The sequence below is a fragment of the Myotis daubentonii genome, chromosome 21, assembly GCF_963259705.1.
Source record: "Myotis daubentonii chromosome 21, mMyoDau2.1, whole genome shotgun sequence".
NCBI lineage: Eukaryota > Metazoa > Chordata > Mammalia > Chiroptera > Vespertilionidae > Myotis > Myotis daubentonii.
Genome location: NC_081860.1, coordinates 15,811,709 through 15,823,892, shown reverse-complemented (window position 1 = coordinate 15,823,892; position 12,184 = coordinate 15,811,709). Strand labels below are relative to the sequence as shown.

The 12,184-nt window shown below is 59.1% G+C and overlaps 1 protein-coding gene across 5 annotated transcripts in view; it reads left to right on the top strand.

Annotated features, from left to right (window-relative positions):
* The window catches only part of NTRK3 (neurotrophic receptor tyrosine kinase 3), a 213,838-nt gene that overhangs the window by 61,788 nt on the left and 139,866 nt on the right, over window positions 1-12,184 (top strand). For all 5 annotated transcript variants that reach the window (XM_059678133.1, XM_059678129.1, XM_059678130.1 and 2 more), the window contains exons 10-12: window positions 4,644-4,667; window positions 5,965-6,029; window positions 6,958-7,060. In XM_059678133.1, coding sequence (XP_059534116.1) covers window positions 4,644-4,667; window positions 5,965-6,029; window positions 6,958-7,060 — 192 coding nt within the window. The remainder of the gene's footprint in view (window positions 1-4,643; window positions 4,668-5,964; window positions 6,030-6,957; window positions 7,061-12,184) is intronic.

The following is a 12,184-nucleotide window of genomic DNA, read 5'->3' as shown; positions in this document are numbered from 1 at the left end:
ACAGTCACCTGCACCCGGGTCGTAACTGAAGTAATGAAAGAAAGACCTTTGGATATTTGGGAGGCCGTTCTGTCTTTGTCTGGGCGAGAACATGCCAATTACCTCCCTGACGTGGGAGGAGTTCAGGGGAAGTGGTTGCGGCTTCTTCCCTTGGGTTCGGCAGCCACTGCGTTTCTGTTGAGGAAGCCGTGTGTCTTTGACGGCCGTGGCGATTTGTGCCGGGAACATGCTGGTGACCTCTGCGCCTCCGGTCCCCAGAAATCGTGGGCTCTAATGAGATAAAGGGACGTGTAAAGTCTGGCACTTCTCTCTCTGTCACGCATGCACACACACACACACACACAGGCAGGGAGAGGCTGGCTCTGTGCGGCATCTGCTTGTGTGAAGGTGACTGAACAGCCACAGAGAACCAGGGAGCAGCGCCAGGCGGCCTCGTTTATCTTCGTGCAAAAAACCACAACCCGACACACCTCGAACTAGACGCTCCGAGAGGGAGACTGAGGAGAAACTGGGCTGCGTGGGAAGCTGTCTTCTTGCCCCTGCCTCCGGGGCACGATGGAGCCACAGCTCATCAGACTCGCTGATGTCTGAGACCCCAGTGATGCTGTTTGGTGCCCCGTTTCCAGCGTCACCCCCACTTGGCCCAGTCCCAGGCCACGGGAACCTCGCAGATGGGCCACACCGGCTCTCTTCTGGGAGGCAGAGCGGTCCTGGCCCACACCGTGGGGGTGGCCTTTGGATGCGCGGGGATGGGGCTCCCAGGGCCCCTTCCTACGGGCTGAGGTGCCCTGCTGACCTTATCCCCTCTCCCCAGGCCAGAGCTTCTCAGAGGGCGGGCCAGACCTGCTGGCCCAGAAGCCCTGTGTCAAACAAGCCCCCAGGTGACTCGGACGCTCCCTGGTTTGTGACCTGCTGCGGGGCGTTTGGTGGACTCTGTCCCCAGGAGGCGAGGGAGGAGGGGGCACAGAGGAGCTCATCTGAAGTCCTTTCCCCCGCCAGGGCCACCCTGTGCAAAGGTTTGCTTGTTTTATGCTTCTGGAGGAAGCGGTGGATGATGGAGAGGCAGTGACAGGGAAACGATGGGCCAGTCATGCCAGTGACAGAGCGGCTAAGCGTTCAGGAGAGGAATTATCTAGGGGACCGGGCAGTGAGCTCACCCCTGCCGAGCCCTGGGCAAAAAGGTCTGTGGGTGCCGCGAGGGTGTGGAGACATAATGATCATGTGTGTCGTCCCTCCCCCCCCCCCCCCCCCCGTGCTCCAATCCCCCAACTCCCCGGCAGGTCAGCACAGACGTTAAGAGCAGGGTTCTGAGCCCAGCTGGTGTGGCTCAGTGGTTGAACGTCAACCTAGGAGCCAGGAGGTCACGACCTATTCCCAGTCAGGGCACATGCCCCGGTTGCGGGCTCGATCCCCAATAAGGGGCATGCGGGAGGCACCTGATCAGTGATTCTCTCTCACCATTGATGTTTCTCTATCCCTCTCCCTTCCTCTCTCAAATCAGTAAAAATATATTCATTAAAAAAGAGCACCCCAGGCATCTGAAAGGGAATCTGTTTTGGGCGAAATAGCTCTGACAGTGGGGGTCCCTTTTGCTGACTGTTCATGAGCCTGAGACCCACAGAGGGGCGCCAGGAGGTCTCCCCAGCCCCAGGCGCATGTGCTTGGCGATACGTGAGCGTGCACGGTGATGACGGGAGGACGTGCCTGGTCCCCGCGAGGCTCCATGCAGAGCAGTGGGGGCTCTGAGTGTGTTGGCACCTCTCCTCTCCGGCTCTGGAGCCAAGGCTGCCCCCCTCTCCTCCGCCCCCCCCCCCCACATCAGGCCTTTGGTCACCTGCGGTTTAGAAGAGGGTGGTGGCATGCAGGGCACCCTCAGGAATTGGGACTCCGCTCTGTTGCTCTCCCCCAGGCCCCACAGAATGACAACAGACGAGCAACCCGTGAACAGAGCGCGCACGGCACGCAGGGGCCCCTCAGAAGGAGCCTGCGCAGAGAGCAGCGCTTTCCGCACAGTCAGAGGGCGTTTGCTGGCGCCGTTTAACCCAGAGCCTGGTGACAGCGAGGGGTTAGCCAGGCCGGAGCACGGGGACCCCGTGCAGGGAAGGATGGGTGGAGGGGTGGGTGGGTGGATGGAGGAAGGAGCGCTCACCCCTCAAGGAGGAAGCCGCCGTAGCCGGGGCCCGGTTAGACGTGCACATTTCTCAAGACCCGCACAGCCGAGACCCGAATCCGAAACTCTGGGGGGAGGACGAGTAATCCGTTTCTTTAAAAATTTTTGAAAAAGGTCTTTAACTTTTCTCTTGGAAATAATTTGAGATGAACTCCCCCTCCCCCAAAAACTTACAAAATAGTACAAAGAACTTCCTTCGACCCTTCACCTCACTTCCCCAACTGTTAGCATCTTGTCTAACCGCAGTACAGCACTCCCATCCAGGGCGTTGGCGAGGGCGCGGCTCTGCTATGGAATCTGCAGGCGTCAGTGAAATATTTTTAAAAATTCTTCATTGGTGAAAGTATTCCATAGCCCCTTCCCCCATTGACCCCTCTAGCCCGCCCCCCCCCCCGCCCCAGACCTCCAGCTCACTGCTGTCTGTGCCCATGGGTTGTGCATGGATGCACGCATGTTCTTTGGTTCTCAGCGGTCCCACGGCCGTCTTTTCCTCCCCAGGACCCAACCCAGGGCTGCTCTTGCACTCAGTTGCCAGGTCACCGTGTCCTCCTTAAATCCGGGCCAGCGTCTCAGTCTTTCTCTGTCTTGCACCGTCTGCGCACTTTTGAAGAATGCTCGCGGGCTGTTTTCTCTCTGCCCGCCTCACCGTTCGGGTTCGCCCGATGTGTTCTCATGCCTGAGCACGGTGGTGCGTTTTTGGCAAGCACACCACAGCCGTGATGCTGCACCCTCTGTCTGTCTGTCCGTCTGTCCGTCTTATCGCTGGTGATGCTGACCTCATCACTGGGTCAGGGTGGAGTCGGCCAGGCCTCTCCATGGCAAGGTGACCCCTTTCCCTTTGTCTGTAGTAAGGACCGTATGTGGGATGTTTGTAAATACCCTGTTTCTCATTGCTCTTTCACACGTTCCTTTTAACATTCATTGATGATCCCTGCCTCGAAGCAATGACTACTGTGCGATTTGCCAAGTGGTGATTTTTCTATTCTCATCCTTCTCTCTGCATCTACTAACTGGAAAAGAGCTTTCTCTTCTTCCTCATTTGTCGATTCAGTTATTTATTTGCTCTTGGTCTGGACTCATGGATATTTATTTTGCCCTATGGCTTATAACCCATGCGTTCGTTGTCCCCGGCGGCCCTAACAAGGTACCAGAGATGGGGGGGGGGGAGGGGGGACTCACACAACAGAAATTTACTTCATGACTCTGGAGGCTGGATGTCGGAGGTCAAGGTGTCAGCAGGGCTGGTCTCCTGAGGCCTCCCTCCTGGGCTTGCAGGCAGCCGCCTCCTCCCCGTGTCCCCCCAGGGTCTTCCCTCTGTGCGCCTGTGTCCAATCTCCCCTTTTTATAGGGACGCCAGTCGTATTGGATTAGTGCCCACCTGATGACCTCATTTCCACTTAATCATCTCTTTACAGACTCTGTCTCAGATCGTCATAGTCTAATGCGCGGGGGGTCAGGACTCCACACATAAATCCGGGGCGGTGTGACTCAGTGTGTGACACCCCGTGGCTGTCGGTATCATGATGTTGCTCACCGCTGGGAACTGCCCTCGCGGCTCCCCGTCCTTCCTCCGCGCCCCATGAATTCCCGAGCACTTCTCGCTTTCCAGTGCCACAGAAGGTGCCAGGCACGCCTTGTCCTTTTCCTGAAATAATGTGCTTCTCCCCCGGCCCCTCCCTCCTTTCACTGGGGAATCGATGGTGAGCACCCCAGGGTGACTGTTTCAGGCTGGATTCCGAGACCCTCTGCTCGGCCCGGGCTCGGATCTGAGTCCCGTTTCCAGATGAGTGAGATTCCGTAGTTGGTTCATCTCTCTCTGCAGTTTCCTTCCCTGTTAAATGGGGATCATCCCGCCTGCCTCCTAGGAGGGTTGTCAGGACGGAGTGGCACGCGACAGAAAGCGTTTAGCACAGCCCCTGGCTCACAGCCGACGTCTAGTGGTGCTGAGCTGTTAGCACCAGGCGAGCCCCCGCTGCAGCTGAACAGCCGTCACGCAGTGCCATCGGGGTGGGACCCTGCAGGCTCCCGAGGACGTCACAGTGACTGCGCAGATGACCTCGCGTTCCGCTTGGAATGCTGTCCTGAGGTCACAGCTGGCATTTTCAGGGAAGCCCACGCGGCAGCCTTTCTCTGGGCGCTCGTGTACCAAGGTCCCCAGCACGCCAGCTCCCGGGAGGGAGGAGGGGACACGGTCGCAGATTTAACTCCCCGTCTCATAGTTTGGTTCCCAGCCCGGCCGGGCCATTTCTCCTGAAATCGGGAACTCTGTGTCTTATTTCTTCCGCCTTCGGAAGACCAGCCTCCTGCAGAGGCAGTGGAGCGTGGGGCAGGGGTCACGTGCCCAGGACTTGCGTTCCCAGCTGCTGGGGTCACGTGGGGTCACGGTGAGTGGGGAGGTCGTGGCTGTAAGATCACAGTGCACCCGCTCGGCTGTTTATGACGCTGCTTAACGGCCTCTTTGTCTCTTTTGCAGAGAGCACGGATAACTTTGTCTCCAGTAAGTCTGCTCTGCCTTTTCTGATTCATTCTGAGCCTTTGGGTAACTGGAATCCAATGGTCCTCTTCCCTGGGCCACCCAGCCCTCAGACCCCTGGCCGCCCGGCACGTCGTGGGAGTGAACGGAGAAAGGGGCTGCAGAGTGGACATGTGCTGCAAGCCCACCTCCTGGGCAGCCGCTCCTGCCTCAGTGTCCCCCCTGACCCTGGTGTGGGTCTCCCCGCCTGGATGGAAGGGGTGGGGCGGGAAACACCTGCCCCGTAGACAGACCTTGTCCATCTCAGCTGCTCTTGAACCTGGAGCCCCTCCACCTGTCAGTGTTTTCCGCCTGCTCCAGGGCCCAGAGCGTGGCCGGGCCCCACCTGGCGTGGGGTGGTGATGGACAGGGTCTCCTGTGGCCTGGTGTGTCCTCACATGGGACCATGAGGCTCAGGGTACAATGATCGGGGCCAGGACTACGCAGTCCCCAGAGGACCTGGTGCTCTGCTCACGGGCTGTGGGAAGCATGGCTTTTCCCTCGCTCCCCACGGGAGGGGGCTGAGACGGCGGACAGGGCTGCCTGGGACACCTGTGCTGCCTGGCACCGAGCTGAGCACAGTCTGAGATGCTTTACTTACCCTCAGTCCTCGAGGACTTGCCCTCTCACAGAGCGGCCTTCCGGGGACTCTGTCGGGGCCTCTCCTGCCCAGGAGGTGGTTCCAGGTGGAGGAGAAACTGACACCCGGTTCCCACCAGCCCTGCTGGTCAGCTGCACTGGCTCTTAGCCTGAGCGGCCAGTGCGCTGTGCCATCTGCAATAGGGGGATGGGTCGTGGGTTGTGTGTGGGGCTTCCGCCTCCTGGATCTCACTGAGGGTGAAAAGGGGGAGATGAAGGGTGTCGGGATCCATGGGGTAGGGGGGATGGGGGATGGGAGAGCCTGCAGCAAAGAACAGTCAGTGACAGCCACCGTCACCACCAGAACGTGGGGAATCTGGGCCCTGGCTGGTTCCCAAACTGTCTTCTTGTTGTTGCTGTTTTATGCAGCAGCTCACGGTCCACGTGGCCCAGGTGCCATGCTTTGCTCGGAGAATGGGGGTCGGGGGTGAAGGCCCGGCGTTCCTCACGGAGCTGCCCCTGGGCTGTCACAGCCGGGCAGCCAGGCGGGGCCTTGGTCCTGGGGGAGGTCGGGCAGTAAGAGCTGGCTCAAGGGCATGCTGTGCAGCATGGACTCTGGGTGTTGGGGAGCCAGTGGGGATGGCATGGAGCCCCCCCTCCCCAGCCAGGAAGCTAACCCTCCTCCTTTCCGTTTGGTTTGCAGTCTATGAAGTGAGCCCCACACCGCCTATCACTGTGACCCACAAGCCAGAGGAAGACACTTTTGGGGTGAGTGACTTCCGGGTTGGGAGGGGCCGTTTTCACATTTCATCCGAGCAGCGGACGCTCCCGATACCGCCTCGCTCAGAGCCAGGACGTACGTACGGCAGAAAGAGCCCTGATAAGTGACCTCCTTTCAGGCGCAAGCCCTCCCTTATTTGACGAGAGTAATTCATTGTTTGAGGAAGTCTTTGAGGAGCTGCTCCCAGCCCTGGAAACCCCCACGCTGCTAGGAGCCTGGCTGGGCCTGATTCGAAGGGGCTGCTCACTGGGCAAGCCTCCTAGGAAGTCGAAGTTACCCCACCAGCTCCCTGGTGGGTGTCCAAGCCCTGCCCCACCCCCGACTGCCAGAGCCTGAGATTTCTCAGGGAGAAGAGTCCAGATCTCTCCGAAGTCCCTGGATAAGAGTATCTGTAGAGAGCGTCAATGTAAATATGCAGAATTTGCTTGCTAACCAAAACGACAAGACCAGAGACAGAGGCCTCGCGGGGCTTCCGAGCGCATCTGTGAGGCCGCCCCCAGGCCAGGGGCTCAGAACCCTGAGTGCGCCCCCAGGCCAGGGGCTCAGAACCCTGAGTCCCGGAGGTCTCCCTGATCAGGGTGGATGGTTTGTTAACTGGCTGCTGTTAGGGCCTCACCACTTACTTCCTTTGAAGCAGGGGAGGGGAGCCTTTCTCCTGCCAAGGGCCATTGGATGTTTACCACATCCCTCCCGGGCCGTGCACATGATCAGCTTGAAACCTAGCCTGCTGCGTTTGCTCGAACATTTAATGAGTGCACCCCTAATGCCTTGGCAGGGCCAGGCCACGTGATCGCAGGGGCCTTCTACGGCCCTCGGGCCGGACGCTCCCCACCCCTGGTCTAAGGGCTCCTGGGGGCGGCAGAGTTCCCTGGGGCTCCTGCGACGACGTAACTGTCCCACACTTTGCCCTCCCAGGTGTCCATCGCCGTCGGGCTCGCCGCCTTTGCCTGCGTGCTGCTGGTGGTTCTTTTCATCATGATCAACAAGTACGGCCGACGGTCCAAATTTGGCATGAAGGGTAAGGTGGGCCTTGCGTGGGCCAGGGTCTCATGGGGGCGGGGCGGGGCTCTCTTCATTGCTGTGTTCACTTCCCTGGCTCTCGGAGGCAGGGCCTCTGTGATGCCCTGAAGTGGTCCTCCTCCCGCCTGTGCTGGTCATGAGGGACTGAACGCTGCGCTGGGATCGTGGGGACCAACTGGGAGCCTCCGGTTTTGCTGGGACAGCCGGGCTGGTGCAGGAGGGTGATTTGGGAGGGAAGTTGCATTTGAGAGCCAATGAGAGGACTTGTTTCTTTACGTTATCAGAGGGCAGATGGACTGCTTGTTTGAGTAACTTGGTTCTTTCCTTGCTGCCCCCATGCGTGGGGTGGTGGCGAGAAGGTCCCAGCAGGGTTAGATGTAGGGTGGCTCCGTGCAGAGTCCCAGGACGGGTGTCACGAGTCACCTGACTGCCTCGATGCTGGCCAGCTTCTGAGACCCACGCACTCCACCCTGTCATTGCAGCGGGGGGGGGGGGGGGGGGGGGGCGAGGATGTGGCTCTACGCCGAGGCTTGGGTGGGGGAGTGGCACGGAAGGGTTAACATGGTGAATTAGCATGCATCTGCCAGGTCCCTGGGCCCCAGGGGTGGATCTGACCCAATGGCTCAAAGGAGGCTGGGCCCTTGAACTGCAGAAACTTGACTTTCAAGCTACACTCCAAGCCAGGTTTCCTTTATGGCTGATGTTAGATGGGAGATGGGCAGGGTGGCTGATGGGAGGTTCCAGGAGCCTTTGGGGGGGCCCAGCTGGGGTTCAGGTTGGGGTCTTCTGGGGAGATTGTGGGAGCCAGAGAGATGCATCTGTATGCATCTGCACGTAACCTGGTGTCTGTGTGTGTGGGGGGGGATCCTGGCCTTGGGCTCCGGGACTGACGGCAGGTGTGTGCGTGGGATTCACGGGGACAGTGGTCCCGGGACCCACATGTGAATGCTTGCGTGTTCATACCCGGCGGGCGGAGCAGGAGGTTGGAAGGGACTGGTTCGTAGCTTTCCTCATATTCTCAAAAGGTTCGCTGACTCCCCTAAGAGCCCAGAACACTGCTATGTAGCAAGAGACGCCCCCAGAAACACAGGAAGGCAGGGAACTCGGGGCGCCGCCCGGCCTCCCAGAAGTCGGGGCCTCTGCGCTCGCTTCCTGCCCCTGACTAAGCTCAGCCAATCGCCGCCCGGCCAGCCAGGTTTCCCCGATCACATGAAATATTTTGAAGAGAAACGTGTGCTGGCAAATGATGAAGCAGGGACAGACGTCTGGCCTGCTGCCGTTTGAGGTCAGCGTGACCAGCCCCCCGTGGGCACCTTGACTGCAGATGTTGTATCTGCCAGACAGGGTTTCACAGGGTTAGGAGATGGACGGCCACCGAGCGCGCTCCCAGCCCTCGGTCTCGGCATGATCCGCGGCTCCGGGCTTTGGGACTGGCGCTATTGCGTGTGAGAGGCTTCCTCCGTGGGGTACCTCTCTCGGTCTCCCTCCTCCACCCCAGGAAACATCGGGTCTCCCCCAAGGGGGAGCACCACCAGCTGAGACCCTGCCACAGCCTGGGCAGCACGGAGAACGGATTTTTCCTATAAATTGTCCCAGTGTCTGGAACAGCGTGGCCCCATGTCGGACGGCTTAGAGCACCAGGGTGCCTCTTGCGTTGTCTAATCACCTCTGAATGCCGCCGCACAGACAATACAAATGCCTCCTATTAGTCCCGGTTTCTCACGCTGGGACACACCTGGTCCGGAGGAGGACGGGCGCTGATGGAGGAGTCTTGCTTCCCAGGCTCAGAGGACGTCCTGCATTTCTTCCGGGAAATGCGGGGGACCGCATGGCAAGGCAGCGGACACTGGAAGGTGGGGAGGGCAGCGCGTGAGGAGCTGCTGGCCGGGCTTCGGTAAAAGACCGTCCGTGCTCCATTGGCGAGCGCTCCCCGTCCTCCCCGTGGTTGGAGGGGCGCTGGGCCTCCGATGGGCACTCCAGGAGCGCCCCCCGGGAGCCACGCCAGTTAATAGGCACTTACAGCAGAGTGGTTGCCGATTTGATTGTGATTGGGGGTTATTACCAGTTTTTCCATAAACAGATGGTAACTGCCCTCTGAGTGGCTGGGAGAGCCGTGCCAGCGTCTTGATTTGGAGGGGCTGGCGCTGCCAACACATCTCAGGGGCTGCTGCCCGCGTGGATGTCTCGTTATCCCTCTGGTTAGCTGCCCGGTTGAAGGGAAGCATGGGGCGTGGGAAGGAGTCATTCCGCCCCGACTCCTAACCTTGGAACATGGGGCTCAGGGCTCCTTCCAGCTGCATGGGGGGCGGGTACTTGGCATCCAGGGCTGGAGGGGAATATGTGTCTGCAGCCAGGAGCACAGAGCAGGGGATCGGTGCCGGGGAAATAGTGAGATGTGGATGGAGGCTACTCAGACCATCGAAAGGGGGCCCTGGGCCCCGGCAAGGGAGGGCATGGCTGGCCATTGATGAGAGCTTCTTTTGCCCGGTGGGGTCAGGGGTCAAGGGCAGTGCCAAGCAGCAGTGAACCTGATAAAGGACCTGGCATTCCTGACTTCCTGCACTAAGTCCATTCTTCCTTCTGCTTCTCCAGTCACTGCTCAGTGCTCCCCAAGACCCCAGGGCCTTTGCTCAGACTGCCTCAGAGGGTCCCCACCCCCCAGCGTCATGAGTTCCCAGGTCCCTCTCAGCACAGTCTTCACGCCCCCACGCAGGCCTGCCTTGGTGCCAGGGTGGGAGGCGGCCCTCTCACTGGCCTTTAGAGCCTCACCCACATGCACCTTCCTGCCCTGGCACCGAGGCTTCCTCCCCAGCTCGCCCCTGGTGCCGCCACCGTCAGGGTCAGACAGGCCTGGGGTCGGATCCCGGATCGGCTGCCTGGGAGCAGTGGTGCTCCTGTGACTCATTAACTATCCTCGCTGACAAATGAGAGGGATAATCCTTACCAGGCAGGGTTTTATGAGAATTAAATGAAATTATGTATATAAAGCAATTAGCTCCATCCCTGGCCATGTAGTAATCACTCAGTGACTGTGCGAGGGGAGCAGTGACGATGGCTTTGGCTCCACTCATACAGCCGTGAGTAATGCACAGGCCCATCGTGGCTGTGGTCTGCAGTGCCCAGCCGCTCCCCTGACCAGTGAGGTCAGAATCTCAGTCGTTTCTAAAGCCGCCCAGGTGTGCGAGGCCAGTGTGGCCCAGTGGTTGAGCATTGACCCAGGAACCAAGAAGTCACGGTTCAACTCCGAGTCAAGGCACACGCCTGGGCTGCGGGCTCGATCCCCAGTGGGGGCGTGCAGGAGGCAGCTGATCAGTGATTCTCTCTCATCATTGATGTTTCTATTTCTCTCTTCCTCTCCCTTCCTCTCTCTCAGAAAATCAATTTTTTAAAAAAGATCTCAGCTGACCATTTTAAAGCTGCCCAGGTGATGTCGGGGGGGCAGCCACGGTTGTGACCCGAGTTGTGGCCTCCCTGCCTCTCTCTGGCAGAGCACAGCCCCTTTGGGGTGTAAGGAGATGGGAGGGAGCGCTCTCATGGACTGGGACCCCCGTGTGTGCCAGGCCCTGTGCTGGGCCCTTTATCTGCATGTTCTCATTTGATTTTCACCATGAACTTGAGATACATCAATTATTGTCGCTGTTTCTTATCTGAGCTTTGGAAGGACGAGTGACTCGCTTAACATCCGGCCTCGACTGGCTTAAGGATGAAGGACCAGGAGACCAGGGCGGGGCCAGGGCACTCTCTCCCCTGTTTCCGCCCCTTCTCTCCCCCCTGCAGCACACTCCTCCAGCGAGGTGACTCTGCACCCGCTTTTCCCGCCCTCTGTGTGGGGGCTGGCCGCCACTCCCGTCCTGCAGTGTTAATGACCAGCTGCCTGCTGCTGCTGGGCCCTGGCCAGCCACCCGCCACCTCTCCTCCCCTGCGCAGTAGGTTGTGCTGTTAACTGAGAGGTTGAGTGACTCGTAGAGGCTCCCCGTGGCTGAGGGAGGAGCGGTCGCTGGCCAGGAATGGGCGCATTGTTGATGTTTCGGTTTTTATTGCCATGAGCTCCAGGCACGCTGTTGGGTTGGGGAGCTTGTGCACAGAGTCCCAGTGGGTGGGGCATCGTCTCTGGAGTCCTTCTGGATGGAAAAGGGCTCTCGAAACTGGGGTCCCAGTCACATGGTAGCCCCAGGAAAGCTCGCATCTCCATCATAGACAATCTAGAAAATGCCGAAAGAAAATCAGTGGTAATTCTGTTACTCAGCAATCACTACTTTAAGTGTAATCAGTAATGCATGTGCATGCAAGGATTGAATGTGAATGTGTGCACACAGACCTCTGTAACTATGTCCTGAGTGTCTGGTCACGCACATAGTCTGCACATATATTTAAGTGAAAATGGTCTTGAGCAATCCAGTCATTTGCCGTGTTTTTTTCAGTTACTATTTCTCTATCTCATTCACTAGACCAGCTCCGTAGCGTTTCCATTACTCTGCAAAGCTGATTTTCCTGGCTTGCTTGCCTTCTGCTTTTCACGTCGCTTGTGTAAGATACCATTTCGTTTGGTTAATTCAGAAGTTAATTCCTTTGCCCAGAGGGTACGTGGCAAAGGGGCAGAAGGCGCATTGATGAAATGTGAATGAGTGTGAGGAGGACACAGCCGTGCCGGCTCCGCGGCCGGGCTCCCCGCAGCTCCCACTGCGCGCGTGTTGCCCGGCTTTGTTCTGGGGGCCGCAGGTAGAGAGGCTGGGCCGGAGCCAAGCGAAGCTGTTTCTGCCGGCAGCGGCCGCAGCCACCGCCTCCGTGGGCAATTACAGATCGCCCGCCGTGGGCCGTTTCAAAGGCCTTGAGGGACGAGCTCCGCGCTGAGCAGAAACCAGCGTGGAAGCTGCGAGGGACGCAGATGAAATGTGTAATGGCAGCAGCAGAACCCTCAATCCCACGCACACACCCAGCAGCACACGCCGGAGGGGGCGGGGCCTCGGGAAGCCGTGGCTGTGGGCACAGGCCCTGGGCGGAGGCTGGAGCTGGAGGCCTGACACTTTCTCTGGGTCTTGGGCAAGTCACTTAGACTCCCTGAACCTCAGTCGTCCGCCTTTGCAGATTAGATACGAAAACACGCAGGGCACGTAGTCTGTGC